Genomic DNA, 17,878 nt, shown 5'->3' with positions numbered 1-17,878 from the left:
ACTGTTTATATCTATTCTTAAATTAATACTCATATGGAACATACCTACTATTATAAGAATTATCTTCATAACTTATTTTACTTTGTAATACATTTTCCATAGTTCACTCCTCTGCTTTTATTTCTAATTTTCATATTTATTCTCTAATCATTGGTAAATACCTCCCATATAATAGTCAGATTCTTCCTTTTCTTTAATTGCTAGTGTTAAATATATTCTAATATTTTCTCAATCACGTTCTCATCCATAGGGATCTCTTCATTTTTCCAATTTTGTGCAAATACCATTCTAGCTGCAGTTATTACACCAATAATCAAATACAGTGGTACCTCTACCTAAGAACGCCTCTACTTAAGAACTTTTCTAGATAAGAACTGAGTGTTCAAGATTTTTTTGCCTCTTCTTAAGGACCATTTTCTACTTAAGAACCTGAGCCCAGAAAAATTTCCCAGGAAATTTGAGAGCAGCACGAAGGCCCGGGCAGTTTCCTGCCATTCCCACTGGGTTTCTCTCTCTGGCGCAGTGTATGGGAGGCGTGTACACCTCCTCGCCGCCTCAGAGTCCCTCTTTTTTTTAAGCCTTAAAAGTTTTGGATTTGTTCCAGATACGAGTTGCCTCGAGATACAAGCTCCCTTATGGAACGAATTATGCTCATATCTAGGGGTACTACTGTACTTCTGTACACATCTCATCTACACATTGCATTGCCAAATCGGAACCCCAAAGCTTCAGTCACGGCTATAAAATCAGGAAATGCACAAACCCTGCGAGGGGGACTGGAATTTCGGTCACTAAGAGACGCTGTCACGGTTGCCTCTCTCCTATCCAAGCTTCATGAGCTGACAGCCTGACATTAGCAACGAGGTTGCAGGAGATTGGACGGGAAGAAAGAAGCAGGGGATGGAAGCCTAGCTGAGCCTTGCGAGAAGCTCCAGCCAGCCAAGGTCAACCATTGGCATGAAGAGCTGGAAACCGAGAAGCACAGCAGCTGCTGTGGCCTAGAGGTGGAGCTCCTGCCTCACAGTCAGGAGGTTGTGAGTTCTATCCTAAGTAGAGGCAGGTTTTTAGGGCCTTTGTTAGAATGTCTAGATTATATAATAAACCTTCAACAAACTTTAAGTAGAGTTAATGTAGCAATGAGGGTTAGTCAGTCAATGAATCTGACTTAGTACAAAACAGAACAATATTATTATAAACAGATAGGCAAAAACAATAGTAGCTACACAGTCCTATATCATACACATATAATCCTAATAATGGTTTACAAACCAGGTTATCCCATACACATAGTAAATATAAATCCCTCAAGAGGAACATCGTTGGCTTCCTCTTATGGTCAACAAGCAGACGTCTCTTAAAGGTACAGTCTTAAACTTACATTGTTAGCCTATGTAATGTAACACCCAACATACAGTGATACCTCGTCTTACAAACGCCTCGTCATACAAACTTTTCGAGATACAAACCCGGGGTTTAAGATTTTTTTGCCTCTTCTTACAAACTATTTTCACCTTACAAACCCACTGCCGCCCCTGGGATGCCCCACCTCTGGACTTCCATTGCCAGCGAAGCACCCGTTTTTGCGCTGCTGGGATTCCCCTGAGGCTCCCCTCCATGGGAAACCCCACCTCTGGACTTCCGTATTTTTGTGATGCTTCAGGGGAATCCCAGCAGCGCAAAAACATAGAGGTCCGGAGGTGGGGTTTCAAGGACTTCAGTGTTTTTGCGATGCTGCGATTTCACTGAGGCTCCCTTCACTGGGAAACCCCCACCTCCGGACTTCTGTTGCCAGTGAAGCGCTCATTTTTCTGAAGTCCGGAGATGGGGTTTCCCATGGAGGGGAGCCTCAGGGAAATCCCAGCAGTGCAAAAACGGGTGCTTCAGCTGGCAAAAGGGGTGAATTTTGGGCTTGCACGCATTAACTGCTTTTCCATTGAATCCTATGGGAAACATTGTTTCGTCTTACAAACTTTTCATCTTAAGAACCTCGTCCCGGAACCAATTAAGTTTGTAAGACTGTACTAACTGTCTTCCTGCTTGGCCAGAGGGTTGGACTAGATGACCTGCAAAGTACTGTTCAATATATGTACAATATATGTTAACTTGTTTCTTAAACAATATACAGTGTTCCCTCGCTTTTCGTGGGGGATGCGTTCCGAGACCGCCCGCGAAAGTCAAATTTCCGCGAAGGAGAGATGCCAAAGCAAATAAACTATTTTTGGCTATGAACAGTATCACATGCCATCCCTTAACACTTTAAACCCCTAAATTGCAATTTTCCATTCCCTTAGCAACCATTCGGATTATTATTCACCATGTTTATTTATTAAAGTTTATTAAAAAAAATATTTATTAAAGGCAGACAAAAGTTTGGCGGTGACATATGATGTCATCGGGCGGGAAAAACCATAGTATAGGGGAAAAACCTGCAAAGTATTATTTTAATTAATATTTTTGAAAAACCGTGGTATAGACTTTTCGCGAAGTTTGAACCCGCGAAAATCGAGGGAACACTGTGCATGCATCTGATGGGACCTTTGCAAAGCATCAGGGGATGCCTGGGAGGAAAGAGAAATTTACTTTGTGCTGTTTGCACGGGAAAACCTTAGATTCAACCATTTAAGCTAAAGTACAGTGGTACCTCATCTTACGAACGCCTCTTCTAACGAACTTTTCATGATACGAACCCGGTGTTTTAAATTTTTTTGCCTCTTCTTCTGAACTATTTTCACCTTACGAACCCAAGCAGCTGCTGGTGGGATGAAGGGGTTTCTTTCCCCCCCCCTTTTTTGAAGAAAGAAAAGGGAGGGGCTGCTTGTAGTAGGAAAGATTTTGCAGAGAACAACGTGCTTGCAAAGGAACTGAAAGGGTGTCTTTTGAAGAAAAGGGAGGGGCGGCTTGGAGGAGGAAAGATTTTGCAGAGAACAATGTGCTTGCAAAGGCACTGAAATGGTGTCTTTTGAAGAAAGAAAAGGGAGGGGCGCCCCCGTTGCCTTTCTTCCTTCCCACTCACCCTTTAGCCTAGCCTTGCTTCTTCCACCCGCCCCCTTTAGCTGCTCCTCCCTGCCCTCTGTTCGCCTCCCTTCTAAAGTTTGGGATTTTCCTGAAGGATTTGCATGCATTACAGTGATCTCTCGGTTAGCGCGGGGGTTACGTTCCAAGACCTCCCGCGCTAACCGATTTCCGCGTTATACTGGATGCGGAAGTAAAAACCACCATCTGCGCATGTGCGCCATTTTTTTCATGGCCGCACATGCGCAGATGGTGGAGTTTGCGTGTGGGCGGCGGGGAAGACCAAGGGAAAGTTCCTTCAGCCGCCCAACAGCTGATCTGCTCCGCAGCGCGGAAGCAGCGAGGAGCCGAAGATGGGGTAAAGGCAAAGGGGAAACCCCATCTTCGGCTCCTCGCTGCTGCCGCGCTGCGGAGCGGATCAGGTGTTGGGCGGCTGAAGGGACCTTCCCTTGGTCTTCCCGCCGCCCAGGCAAAGGGGAATCCCCAAGATCGCTTGCCGCTTGCCGCTTTGCAGCTTGGAGCCTTGCTTCGCCTCCTTCGCTGCAATAGGCAAGCGGCAAGCGATCTTGAGAAAGAGAGAGAAAGGAGGGCGACTTGCCAGTCCACGCCCCCCTGGATGAACAGCCTCGCATGGCCCCAGCGCCGGGCTCCGCTGTTGCCTCCGCCCCCATTCGGCTCTGCAGCTGAGAGGCCTTCCCGGCAGAGCCCTCCCCAACAGCTCCCGCCGCCAGCGGAAAAAGGAAAAGAAAAAAAAATCCCCAAAAGAGGCAGGCACAAAGCGGGGGCACAAGGGGAGCTGCCCGGCAGAGGTTGCTTTTTTTCTTCTCGTGGGCAAGTGGAGGGGGGGAGAGAGAAGGGAGGAAGAGAGTGTGAGAGAGGAAGAAAGAGAGAGAGAAATGATAGAAAAAAGGGGAGAAAAAAGAGAAATGAGAAAATGATTGAAGCATAGTGACAGGAAAGAAAGAGAAAGAGACAGAGAAGTGACTCTTGGTGATGACGTATGACGTCATCGGGTGGGAAAAACCGTGGTATAGCAAAAAAAACGCGGACTTATTTTTTAATTAATATTTTTTGAAAAACCGCGTTGCAGCGTTTCGCGCTAATCGAGAACGCGCAAATCGAGGGATCACTGTATTTGCTTTTACATTGATTCCTATGGGAAACATTGTTTCATCTTACGAACTTTTCACCTTACGGACCTCCTCCTGGAACCAATTAAGTTCGTATGGTGAGGTACCACTGTATATTCTTGGCACAAACAAGGGTCCAGGAGCCTTTCTTTGTTAGGTGACTGAATGGGACGGATGATTCACTTAGTAATCTCTGCAGTCCCAATTGCTGTCATTAGCTGAATACCAGCATTATAGAGGAGGTTGTGGGCTTCCCGCAACCAAGCCACTGGGAGAATTTCCAGGTGACTTGCAGGCAGGCCGGCAGGCAGGTAAAAATAGCTGCTGCCAGGTAGGAGAAGGCAGGGGAGGATGCGCAAGGGTTCCTCTGGTTTGTGAATCCTTGAAGGCCACTGCAGAAACAGGCTGGGGAGGAGGAGGAGGAAAGGTTGCGGGAGAAACAGGGAGAGATCTTACCCGGATGAATTGCTGGAACCGCTTGTCCCGAGTGAAGAGCTCTTTGTAAAGCTTGACGGCTTTGGTGTGATGGCTGCAGAATTCAGAGTAGGCCTTCTTCATCTGCTCGGCAGCGGGGCCTGAAAACTGGAAAACAGGGGACGGTGAGTTCTAGTTCTGTTTTAGGAATGAAAGCCGGCTGAGTGATTTGGGGCCAATTACCAGGAGACGGTGAGCTCTAGTTTTGCCTTAGACAGGAAAGCCAGTTTGGTGATTTGGGGCCAATTACCAGGAGACGGTGAGTTCTAGTTTTGCCTTAGACAGGAAAGCCGGTTTGGTGATTTGGGGCCAATTACCAGGAGACGGTGAGCTCTAGTTTTGCCTTAGACAGGAAAGCCAGTTTGGTGATTTGGGGCCAATTACCAGGAGACGGTGAGTTCTAGTTTTGCCTTAGACAGGAAAGCCAGTTTGGTGATTTGGGGCCAATTACCAGGAGACGGTGAGTTCTAGTTTTGCCTTAGACAGGAAAGCCGGTTTGGTGATTTGGGGCCAATTACCAGGAGACGGTGAGCTCTAGTTTTGCCTTAGACAGGAAAGCCAGTTTGGTGATTTGGGGCCAATTACCAGGAGATGGTGAGTTCCAGTTTTGCCTTAGACAGGAAAGCCAGTTTGGTGATTTGGGGCCAATTACCAGGAGACGGTGAGTTCTAGTTTTGCCTTAGACAGGAAAGCCAGTTTGGTGATTTGGGGCCAATTACCAGAAGACGGTGAGTTCTAGTTTTGCCTTAGACAGGAAAGCCGGTTTGGTGATTTGGGGCCAATTACCAGGAGACGGTGAGCTCTAGTTCTGCCTTAGACAGGAAAGCCGGTTTGATGATTTGGGGCCAATTGCCAGGAGACGGTGAGCTCTAGTTTTGCCTTAGACAGGAAAGCCAGTTTGGTGATTTGGGGCCAATTACCAGGAGACGGTGAGCTCTAGTTTTGCCTTAGACAGGAAAGCCGGTTTGATGATTTGGGGCCAATTGCCAGGAGACGGTGAGTTCTAGTTCTGCTTTACACAAGAAAGCTGGCTGGGTTATTTTGGGCCAGTCACCATCTCTCCGCCCAACTCATTTCACAGGGTCATTATTTTACGGAAAATAAAAGCTGGAGAGAGTATACAGGTAGTCCTTGACTTATGGCAACAATTGTTCCCAAACTTTCCGTTGCTAGGCAAGACACTTATGGAGTTTTGCCTCATTTTACGACTTTCCTGCCACAGTGGTTAAGTGAATGACTCCGTGTGTTCAATATTAACACCGTTGTATAGGGAATCTTACCTCCCTGTTGATTTGGCTTGTCAGGAGGCCGCAAAAAAGAATCGCTTGACCCCAGGATGCTCAACAGTCATAAATATGAGCCGGTTGCCAGGCGCCTGAATTTTGATCACGTGACCATGGGGAAGACGCAGTTGTAAATTCCATTTTTTCAGTACCATGTAACTTTGAACAGTCACTAAATGAACTACTATAAGTCAAGAACTACCTCTATTAGATGTGTTGACACCTTGTTTGTAAAATCGAGTTGTCGAAGCGTGGAACTCATTACCGGACTCAGTAGTGTCAACCCCTAACCCCCAACATTTCTCCCTTAGACTCTCCACGATTGACCTCTCCAGGTTCCTAAGAGGTCAGTAAGGGGCGTGCATAAGTGCACCGGCGTGCCTTTCGTCCCCTGTCCAATTGTTTATTTTATTTACTTTATTTTTATTTATTTATTCATTTGTCCAATACACAAATACATAGGAAGAAAAATAGACATGTAGTAATATATATAAGGGTAAAGTGAACTTAGAGGAGAGGATATATGAAAGAAAGAAAATATATATGATAAGTGAGAGAAAGGAAAGACAATTGGACAGGGGACGAAAGGCACACCAGTGCACTTATGTACGCCCCTTACTGGCCTCTTAGGAACCTGGAGAGGTCAATCGTGGAGAGTCTAAGGGAGAAATGTTGGGGGTTAGGGGTTGACACAATTGAGTCCGGTAATGAGTTCCACGCTTCGATAACTCGATTGTTGAAATCATATTGTCTCTCCTTATGCCATATATCATACATCTTTTCTCCCTTTCATATATCTTCTCCTCTATTTTCATATCTTTTCTTTATATCTTCAAAAACATCATCAAAAAAGCACAACAAAGAATGTTCTTTCTGCGCCAGCTCAGGAAGCTCAAACTGCCCAAGGAGCTGCTGATACAGTTCTACAGAGGAATCGCTGAGTCTGTCATCTGCACCTCTATAACTGTCTGGTTTGGTGCTGCAACCCAACAGGACCGACACAGACTTCAGAGGAGAATCAGAACTGCAGAAAAAACAATGGCTGCCAACCTGCCTTCCATTGAGGACCTGTATACTGCACGAGTCAAAAAGAGGGCGGGGAAAATATTTACTGACCCCTCACATCCTGGACACAAATTGTTTCAACTCCTACCCTCAAAACGTCGCTACAGAGCACTGCACACCAAGACAACTAGACACAAGAACAGTTTTTTCCCGAACGCCATCACTCTACTAAACAAATAATTCCCTCAACACTGTCAGACTTTCTACTAAATCTGCACTTCTATTCTACTAGTTTTTCTCATCATTCCTTTCACCCATTTCCTCCCACGTTGACTGTATGACTGTAACTTGTTGCTTGTATCCTAAGATTTTTATTAATATTGCTTCTTCATTGCTTATTTGACCCCTATGACAATCATTAAGTGTTGTACCACATGATTCTTGACAAATGTATATTTTATTTTATGTACGCTGAGAGCATATGCACCAAGACAAATTCCTTGTGTGTCCAATCACACTTGGCCAATAAAAATTCTATTCTGTTCTATTTATATATAATACTTCATGTCTATTCTCCTCAATATGTATTGTGTATTGGACAAAATAAATAAAATAAATAAATAATACATTGGCATCCTTCAGTCTCGAAAGACCATGGTATCATGGATTCCCCAGAGCATGAAGCCTGGGTAAGGTCTACCATCCATACTAACCTATAAAATAATAATGCAGGCAGGATATAAATCAATAGTGTTCTGCCTGACCGGCCTTAAGCAATGATTAACGGTCCAGGAAAGAAGGTCAGACACACACGTGCTTAGTTAGTCAGCAAACTTGTATTAAACAGTAAAGAGTTTTCGGAGAGGGGCGGCATACAAATCCAAATAATAAAATAAAGAAAGAAAGAAAAAAGTCTAAAGCAAATGGTCCTTACTTTCAGGAGTAACACATAGGATTCGTTGAAAATTCAGTCGGCTACAAAGTTCAGTGAAAAGCCAACAAATACAAAAGTCACGGAGCATAAATATTCCAAGAGTCTCTGAATAGTCACAGCACAAAAGCAGCAGCTTGTCCCAGAGTTTTCAACTCCCACAACGCTGAGTTGAAATCCAAGAGCAGGAACTTCAAAGCAGGAACAAACAACGCCACACAAACCACCCAGATAATCAGCCACAGTTTGCCTTGGCCCCGTTCCCATTTTATGCCGTTAGCCCTCATTAAGGGAACCACACCCAGCCCAGGTGTGCTTATCCTACTTCTTAAAGCGATCCCTTCTTTGCAAGGCCCTACGGTTGCGTAAATTGATGTATTGTCCTGCAGACGAACTGAGAGAGGATAAACTGTCTGACGAATTGCCAGTCCCTTCCCCTGAACTGTCTGCCAATTCTTCCTGGCTCTCTGCCCCATCTCCCTGACTGACTGCTACATCTTCCTGGCTGTCTGCTACATCATCCTGGCTGTCAGCCAGGCTTTCACAGTCACTGTGTGCCGCGTCTCCCCCATCTGTGGGGGCAACAGCTGGCCCAGGCCCCAAACACAACAAATAATAAGAAATGGGGGGGGCAAGAGTGGAGCAGGTGGGAGAAGTCCTTCATAAGAAGAATGATCCTTCTGGTACCTGTTGGATCAGGATGTCTCCCAGGCGGCTGATGACAAAATTCTTGCGGCTGCCGTCAGCCAGCGACTCCTTCCGACGTTCCAACAGGTGGGCCAGGAAGCCGTCATGGATCTCGCTGAGCTCATCCACGCAGGGGAACATGCTCTGCACCACCGAGGCGTCCATCTGGAGGTCTTCCAGCATCCCCTTGCGAAAGACGTTGGTCATGATCTTCAAGGTCTGGACGTGGTGCAGCTCCGTCTGGATCAGCTCTGCAGGGAGAGACAGGAGAAAGAAAGTAGGCTGGGGAAACGAATGGGGGGGTGGCATGGAGGTCCAGAACCCCCTAAGAAGAAGGACGTGATAGAATCTCATCACTGAATAACAAGAGGGTGTCCTGAAAACAGAATAACAATGTTAGAAGAGACCTTGGAGGTCTTCTAGTCCAGCCCCCTGCTGAGGCAGGAAAGCCCTATAATATTTCAGACAAACATTGGCCAATCTCTTCTTTAACATAGAAACATAGAAACATAGAGGACTGATGGCAGAAAAAGACCTCATGGTCCATCTAGTCTGCCCTTATACTATTTCCTGTATTTTATCTTAGGATGGATCTATGTTTATCCCAGGCATGTTTAAATTCAGTTACTGTGGATTTACCAACCACGTCTCCTGGATGTTTGTTCCAAGCATCTACTACTCTTTCAGTGAAATAATATTTCCTCACGTTGCTTTTGATCTTTCCCCCAACTAACTTCAGATTGTGCCCCCTTGTTCTTGTGTTCACTTTCCTATTAAAAACACTTCCCTCCTGAACCTTATTTAACCCTTTAATATATTTAAATGTTTCGATCATGTCCCCCCTTTCCCTTCTGTCCTCCAGACTATACAGATTGAGTTCATGAAGTCTTTCCTGATACGTTTTATGCTTAAGACCTTCCACCATTCTTGTAGCCCGTCTTTGGACCCGTTCAGTTTGTCAATATCTTTTTGTAGGTGAGGTCTCCAGAACTGAACACAGTATTCCAAATGTGGTCTCAACAGCGCTCTATATAAGGGGATCACAATCTCCCTCTTCCTGCTTGTTATACCTCTAGCTATGCAGCCAAGCATCCTACTTGCTTTTCCTACTGCCCGACCACACTGTTCACCCATTTTGAGACTGTCAGAAATCACTACCCCTAAATCCTTCTCTTCTGAAGTTTTTGCTAACACAGAACTGCCAATGCAATGCTCAGATTGAGGATTCCTTTTCCCCAAGTGCATTATTTTACATTTGGAAACATTAAACTGCAGTTTCCATTGCTTTGACCATTTATCTAGTAAAGCTAAATCATTTACCATATTACAGACTCCTCCAGGAATATCAACCCTATTGCACACTTTAGAGTCATCGGCAAATAGGCAAACCTTCCCTACCAAACCTTCCCCTATGTCACTCACAAACATATTAAAAAGGATAGGACCCAGAACAGACCCTTGTGGCACACCGCTTGTAACCTGTCTCTGCTCAGAATACTCGCCATTAACAATAACTCTCTGATGTCTATGCTTCAGCCAGCTTGAAATCCACTGAACTATCCAGGGATTAAGTCCAATCTTCACTAATTTATCTATCAGCTCTTTATGTGGAACCGTATCAAAGGCTTTGCTGAAGTCCAGGTAGGCAATATCCACGGCACCACCTTTAAAATTTCCAGTGTTGAAATATTCACTGAAGGTGTTCCATTGGTTAATTGTTAATTGTTCTCACTGTTAGGAAGTTTCTCCTAATTCCAGGTTGCTTCTTTGCTTGGTGAGTTCCAATCAGAATAGAGCTGGAAGGGACTTCAGAGGCCAACCCCGTGCTCCCGGAGGAGACCCTGCCATTGCAGACAAATGGTTGTCCAATCTCCAAGGCTGACGTTAGGAGCATGGCGCAGAAATGTAATTAGTGCATTGAAAGAAAAATCTAAAGGCTGTTTAAAAATAAGATTAGTCATCCCCAAGGAAGAAGAAGTTATAGCTAAAATATTAGATTGCGCTGAAATGGACATGATGACAAGACGATTAAATGATCAAGAAGATACTAAATTCTATGAAACATGGAACAACGTCTATAAATGGATAGATGAGAAAAAATAAGATATACAAATTTATCTTTAGTTAATTTTTTGTATTTGTTTTTACCTAGGTGATAACAATATTAATATTAGTTTAAATGTATTGTTTGATGATTATGATACAGTAGTTTATGTACAAGCAACATATTAGGAACTTTGGTTTATATACGTATAGTAGTTGAAATTAGTTTAAATGTATTGTTTGATGACTATGGTATATTAGTTTATGTATAAGCAATATATAAAGAATTTTGGTTTATACACGTATAGAAGTTAAAACTAGATTAAAGGTATTTTTTGATGACTATGGTATATTAGTTTACGTATAAGCAATATATTAAGAACTTTACCTTAAATATACATAGTACTTAAGATTTTTAAAATTTTAACCCAAATTTACTAGATCTTTTAACATTCAACATATATTCAATTATGTATTCTTTTTCTGTACTTGAATTTATACTTTCAAGAGAAGCGGGGGAAATGCACCCCCACTTTATGTTTAATGTTTGTATGTGTGTCTGTTTATTTTAAGAAAATTAATTAAAAAATTATAAAAAAAATAAAAAATAAAAATAAGATTAGTCAACGGTTTAGTTGACACTGTCTTTTTCTTTCTCCTCTTCTCTCCTTTTCCACTTTTCTTTTTCCCTCTCACCGCTTTTCTTCTCTCTCCTTTTCCCCTATCCTCTCGTGTTCACCTTCCCTTTTTATGATATTTGATTTTGTTATTGTTTTTGTTATTTATTTATTTATTTATTTATTCTTTGTCCAATATACAATACATATGGAATGAAATAGACATTAAGTAGTATATATAGGGATAGTAAGTAAAAAAGAAGAGGAGTGGATGAGAGGGAGAGAATATATAGGATATATGAGATAAAGGAAAGGTAATTGGACAGGGGACGTTAGGCACATCAGTGCACTTATGTACGCCCCTTACCGGCCTCTTAGGAACCTGGAGAGGTCAATCGTGGAGAGCCTAAGGGAGAAATGTTGGGGGTTGGGAGTAGACACTATAGAGTCCGGTAATGAGTTCCACGCGTCGACGACTCGATTGTTAAAGTCATATTTTTTACAGTCAAGTTTGGAGCGGTTAATATTAAGTTTAAATCTGTTGCGTGCTCTTGTGTTGTTGCGGTTGAAGGTGAAGTAGTCGTTGACCGGAAGGACATTGCAGCATATGATCTTGTGGGCAATACTTAAATCGTGTTTTAGGCGCCGCAATTCTAAGCTTTCAAGACCTAGGATAGTTAGTCTGTTTTCGTAGGGTATTCTGTTTCGAGTGGAGGAGTGAAGGGCTCTTCTGGTGAAGTATCTTTGGACGTTTTCGATAGTGTTGATGTCTGAAACGTGGTGTGGGTTCCAGACAGATCAGCTGTATTCGAGGATGGGATATTGGATATGATTTTCTTTTTCTCTTTAGTTTCTCTTTTTATATTAAAAACCTAAAGATATTATTAAAAATGTCTGTTATTTTGAAAAAACTAATAAAATATATATATTTTAAAAAAATATTATTAAAAAAAATAAAAAAAGAAAGAAAAATCTATTGTCTCGATGGCTCGAAAACTGTCTGGCATTTCTTCCTTTTGTAGCTTCCCAAGAAAAATGGGGGGGGGAGTTTGGCCTCGGTCACTGGGGAGGAGGGGGCAGCTCACCATAGATGACGTCTTGCCGCTTCATGACTTCCTTCTTGTGTTGCTGCAGGAAGCTTTTGTCCACGGCCAGACTCCAGGAATCAGCCTCAAAATCCTTCTCGTCCATCTCGAAGTCGCTCATCAACTGGCTGTAAAGGACTTCAGCTCCTGGGGGGAAGAATGGAGAAGTGGGTGCACAGGTGGTCTTCGACATACAACAGTTCGTTTAGTGACTATTCAAAGTTACAATTGCACTGAAAAAAAGTGACTTATGGCTGTTTTCCCACACCTACGGTCTCTGTAGCATCCCCAGGATTGTGGGGTCAAAGTTCACACACTGGGCCGAATAAGATTTTGTCTAATAATTATTTTGGAAACCGAATTGTGTTATACCTTTCTTGTATCTTGTTAGCCGCCCCGAGTCTTCGGAGAGGGGCGGCATACAAATCTAATAAATCATATCAAATTAAATCAAATCACAATTGAATTTGTAGGTAATGCCACCAATAGAAACATAGAAGTCTGACGGCAGAAAAAGACCTCATGGTCCATCTAGTCTGCCCTTATACTATTTCCTGTATTTTATCTTAGGATGGATATGTGTTTATCCCAGGCATGTTTAAATTCAGTTACTGTGGATTTATCTACCACGTCTGCTGGAAGTTTTTTCCAAGCATCTACTACTCTTTCAGTAAAATAATATTTTCTCATGTTGCTTTTGATCTTTCCCCCAACTAACTTCAGATTGTGTCCCCTTGTTCTTGTGTTCACTTTCCTATTAAAAACACTTCCCTCCTGAACCTTATTTAACCCTTTAACATATTTAAATGTTTCGATCATGTCCCCCCTTTTCCTTCTGTCCTCCAGACTATACAGATTGAGTTCATTAAGTCTTTCCTGATACGTTTTATGCTTAAGACCTTCCACCATTCTTGTAGCCCGTCTTTGGACCCGTTCAATTTTGTCAATATCTTTTTGTAGGTGAGGTCTCCAGAACTGAATACAGTATTCCAATCTAGTTCTATTGCCTTGGATTTACGTTCTTATTTGCATTTGAGATTATCTTGGTCGTCTAGGAGTTGCTTATGGGTTATTATTTTTTCATAGTTCAATAGATTTGGATAAATGATTGCCTCTATTGTCGATAGACATTTGGGAATTTTTGGATAATGTTCTTTTTTTTAAAAAAAAAAATTAAGACAAGTTTCTAGAAAGGTGGTGTCTTTGGAAGTAGGCGTGGCATCCAATTTGGAGGTCAAATATGGGAGGGGAAAGGGAAGAGAAAGGTAGAGAAAAGAAAGGAAAAAGAAAGAAAAGGCATTGGCTTCCGACTCCCTTTGGTGCAGAAGAATAACATACCATATTTTTCGGACTATAAGATACACCGGTGTATAAGACACACTAAGATTTCGAAGAGGTAAGTTAAAAAAAAAAAGTGTTTGTGTTCCCCAACTCCCAGGAGCAGTCTGCAGGCCTCCCAAGTCCTCTGCGCACCCTTTTTTTTTTTTTTTTGCAAAAATGGGGCCTGCAGAGAGCTCCTGGGGACTGAGGGAAGGCAAAAATGCCTTAATTTTTGCAAAAATGACCCGTCTATCACTCAATTTTTTGCAAAACCTGGTGCCGTTTTTGCCAGCCCCCAGCCACCAGGAGCACTCTGCAGATCTCCCAAACCCTCTACACACACCATTTTTGTGAAAAACTAACTAAAACTAAACTATACTGTTCCAACTAACTACTTTAATATTTTCTGCCTACGACACAGGAATGGCAACCTTCTCTTGGGAACAAAGAGATAAAGCTCCATGGACCTTAGGGGGAGTTGATCCTGGTCATTTTGTGATTGCCCAGTGACTCTAGACTAGTTCCCTGCTTGACCCTTCCTTCCTGACAGGCTGGAAGCTTCCCAACAATGTTAAATTTTCTAACTCCTCTCTTCCTCTCTGCCAGATGCCCCTGGCTGTCTGGGTACTTGGTTTTGGGTACAAGACCCTCCAGATTTCAGGGGAAAGCCACAAGGATACTATGGCTCTTTATTTTCCCTTCTCGTCCAGGAAGACTCTGATCCTCAGCTTCATGAAAAAGCCAACTCAACGGATGAAAGAAAAGCTACCAAGAATCCGAGACAGCAAAGTGTCTGCCTCAGTTGTGTCAGCGAGGAAATGTTCTATTTCTGCATTTCTGGAGGAGGCGCAGAGCAATTGGTGAAGAGGCGGCTGCAAATTTGCAGAGGATAGTTGCAATCTGGTTTATTCCTGAAGTCGATTGTAGGGGGGCCTGTAACTTTGTTGATTAGAACAATGATCAATGCTAAGAATCTTGTTGAGATTGGAAGGCAGGCAAGATAATTGATGGCCTGGAGACTAAGTCTTGCAGGGAGGGATTGTGGAAATCAGTATGGACAGGTACATGCAGTCCTCGTCTTATAACTGTTCATTTAGTGACCATTCCAAGTTACAATGGCACTGAAACACGTGATAGTTTTCCCCCCCACATTTATGACCTTTGCCAGCCTCCCCTTACTCATGTCATCAAAATTCAGACTCTTGGCAACCAGTTCATATTTATGTCCTAATGGTCATGTCCTTCTACCTATTGGCCGGGTCCCGTCGACCAAACAATGTCGTTTGGCGGGTCCCAGGGGAAGAGCCTTCTCTGTGGAGGCCCCGGCCCTCTGGAATCAACTCCCCCCAGAGATCAGAACGGCCCCCACCCTCCTTGTCTTTCGCAAATTACTCAAGACCCACCTTTATCACCAGGCATGGGGGAGTTAAGATATTCCTTCCCCCTAGGCCATTACAAGTTATGCATGGTATGTTTGTGTGTATGTTTGGTTTTTATAATAAGGGTTTTTAGTTGTTTTATTAATCGGATTGTTACATGCTGTTTTTTATCGTTGTTGTTAGCCGCCCCGAGTCTGCGGAGAGGGGCGGCATGCAAATCCAATAAATAATAATAATAAATAATAATAATATTGTAGGTAAAATATATGAGCCGAGGTGGCGCAATGGGTAGAGTGCGGTACTACCGGCCATTAAAGCTGACTGCTAGATGTGCAGGTCAGCGGTTCAAATCTCATCACTGGCTCAAGGTTGACTCAGCCTTCCATCCTTCCGTCTAAGGAGAAGGGCGGCATAAAACATTTGAATGAATGAATGAATGAATGAATGAATGAATGAATGATGTCACAGGATCTCTTTTTGCGACCTTCTGACCAAGCAAAGTCCACAGGGAAGGCAGATTCACTTAACTGGATTGCTAACTGAACCCACGGCAATAATTCATTTAACAACTGTGGCAAGAAGGGTCGTAAAATGGGGCAAAAACTCTCTTAACAAGTGTCTCACTTAACAACACCCATTTGGGGCTCCATTGTGGTCGTAAGTCGAGGACTACCTGTGGACAGTATTGGGAATGTAAGGGCAGTTGGCCATTGATTGATTGCTGGACAATCTTAGAAACATAGAAACATAGAAGTCTGACGGCAGAAAAAGACCTCATGGTCCATCTAGTCTGCCCTTATACTGTTTTCTGTATTTTATTTTAGGATGGATATATGTTTATCCCAGGCATGTTTAAATTCAGTTACTGTGGATTTACCCACCACGTCTGCTGGAAGTTTGTTCCAAGCATCTACTACTCTTTCAGTAAAATAATATTTTCTCATGTTGCTTTTGATCTTTCCCCCAACATCTTCGCTTGGGGATGTTCTGAGCAAGGGTCCCTTCCAAGTCTAGGAGCTGATGGAATTAAAAATGAAATAAGCCAACGAGATTTCAACGTGCCGCGTTTCTATAGATACCACCTCTGCCACCTTCTATTTTTCTCCCCTCCCACAGCCCTCCCCTAGGAAACCTGCCAAGTCTCCTACTGCAATATTGCTCTTCGTACTCTTCCTGAACAGGCTTTTCCAATTCTCTCGAAGACAAGAAAGGAAGCTCAAAAACAATCGGATTAGATTCACGGCTTGGAAGTAGCAGAAGAGAAGCAAATGAGGAGTTCTTTGCCAAAGCAACGAAATTATACAGATAATTACAGGTTAGAAAAACTCGAATAAGAAGCAGAGGTGTGAGGAGGACGGTGTTACTGTAGGCTACAGTTGCAGCTTTTGGACACTGCTTAAAGCAGCCTTGAAGAGGCTTATAAATGCACAAATAAATAAATACCAGATTCCCAATGTACAGTGGTACCTCTACCTAAGAATGCCTCTACTTACGAACTTTTCTAGATAAGAACCGGGTGTTCAAGATTTTTTTATGCCTCTTCTCAAGAACCATTTTCCACTTACAAACCCGAGCCTCCGAAATTTTAGTAAGAAAAGGCAGGGAGAAGCCTCTGTGGGGCCTCTCTAGGAATCTCCTGGGAAGAAACAGGGCCAGAAAAGGCGGGGAGAAGCCTCCGTGGAGCCTCTCTATGAATCTCCTGGGAGGAAACAGGGCCGGAAAAGGTGGGGAGAAGCCTCCATGAGGCCTCTCTAGGAATCTCCTGGGAGGAAACAGGGCTGGAAAAGGTGGGGAGAAGCCTCTGTGGGGCCTCTCTATGAATCTCCTGGGAGGAAACAGGGCCGGAAAAGGTGGGGAGAAGCCTCCATGAGGCCTCTCTAGGAATCTCCTCGGAAGAAACAGGGCCAGAAAAGGCAGGGATAAGCCTCCGTGGAGCCTCTCTAGGAATCTCCTGGGAGGAAACAGGGCCGGAAAGGTGGGGAGAAGCCTCCGTGGGGCCTCTCTAGGAATCTCCTGGAAGGAAACAGGGCCTGAAAAGGCGGGGAGAAGCCTCCGTGGAGCCTCTCTAGGAATCTCCTGGGAGGAAACAGGGCCGGAAAAGGCAGGGAGAAGCCTCCGTGCAGCCTCTCTAGGAATCTCCGGGGAGGAAACAGGGCTGGAAAAGGTGGGGAGAAGCCTCCGTGGAGCCTCCCTAGGAATCTCCTGGGAGGAAACAGGACCTCCACCCTCCCTGTGGTTTCCCCAACTCGGGGACAACTTTGAAGCCACCGCTGCCACCACCGCCTCCATTCGGGCGAAGGGATCTCTGCGGTGGGCGGCGGCTTCGGAGACCCCGCGGAGATCCCCTTGCCTGAACAGAGACGGCGGCAGTGGCAGCTTCAAGGGACCAACAGCCGGTCCTTCTCGGCGCTGTGTTGCTGCAGCCTCTGAGGCTGCCCACCACAGAGATCCCCTCGCCCGAACAGAGGCGGCGGCAGCCTCGGGGGCTGCAGCAACGCAGCGTCAAGAAGGACCGGCTGTTGGTTCCGACTTACGCCAAACTCGGCTTACGACAGGCCGTGGGAACGTATCCCTGTCGTAAGTCGGGGACTACCTGTATTTGCTTTTACATTGATTCCTATGGGAAAAATTGCTTCTTCTTACAAACATTTCTACTTAAGAACCTGGTCACGGAACGAATTGAGTTCGTAAATAGAGGTACCACTGTATCTTTGGAAGTGGTTTCCGCCCCCCTCCACCAGGTACCAGAAAGTTGGCAAGTTCAGGCACAAGCAGGGCAGCCTCCTGTTTGGGATTCTTTCATTGGGCTTCCTGCACTGATCAGATGGGGGACCAGATGGCCTCAACTGACCGTTCCTATTTTAGGACATCACCTCTGGCATTTTCTGAACTATTTCTATGAATGTCCTTGA

At 44.1% G+C, this 17,878-nt stretch overlaps 2 protein-coding genes across 5 annotated transcripts in view; both read right to left on the bottom strand.

Annotated features, from left to right (window-relative positions):
- The window catches only part of FRMD8 (FERM domain containing 8), a 543,310-nt gene that overhangs the window by 108,147 nt on the left and 417,285 nt on the right, over window positions 1–17,878 (bottom strand). The window lies entirely within an intron of this gene.
- ARHGEF2 (Rho/Rac guanine nucleotide exchange factor 2) overlaps window positions 1–17,878 on the bottom strand; it is a 292,733-nt gene that overhangs the window by 43,508 nt on the left and 231,347 nt on the right. For all 4 annotated transcript variants that reach the window (XM_070766661.1, XM_070766662.1, XM_070766664.1 and 1 more), the window contains 3 exons: window positions 12,268–12,414; window positions 8,523–8,773; window positions 4,599–4,724 (listed from right to left, as the gene is read on the bottom strand). In XM_070766661.1, coding sequence (XP_070622762.1) covers window positions 4,599–4,724; window positions 8,523–8,773; window positions 12,268–12,414 — 524 coding nt within the window. The remainder of the gene's footprint in view (window positions 1–4,598; window positions 4,725–8,522; window positions 8,774–12,267; window positions 12,415–17,878) is intronic.

Source organism: Erythrolamprus reginae, chromosome 13, assembly GCF_031021105.1.
Source record: "Erythrolamprus reginae isolate rEryReg1 chromosome 13, rEryReg1.hap1, whole genome shotgun sequence".
Taxonomy (NCBI): domain Eukaryota; kingdom Metazoa; phylum Chordata; class Lepidosauria; order Squamata; family Dipsadidae; genus Erythrolamprus; species Erythrolamprus reginae.
The sequence above is the reverse complement of the archived record's forward strand: the minus strand, read 5'-3'. Positions and strand labels throughout refer to the sequence as shown.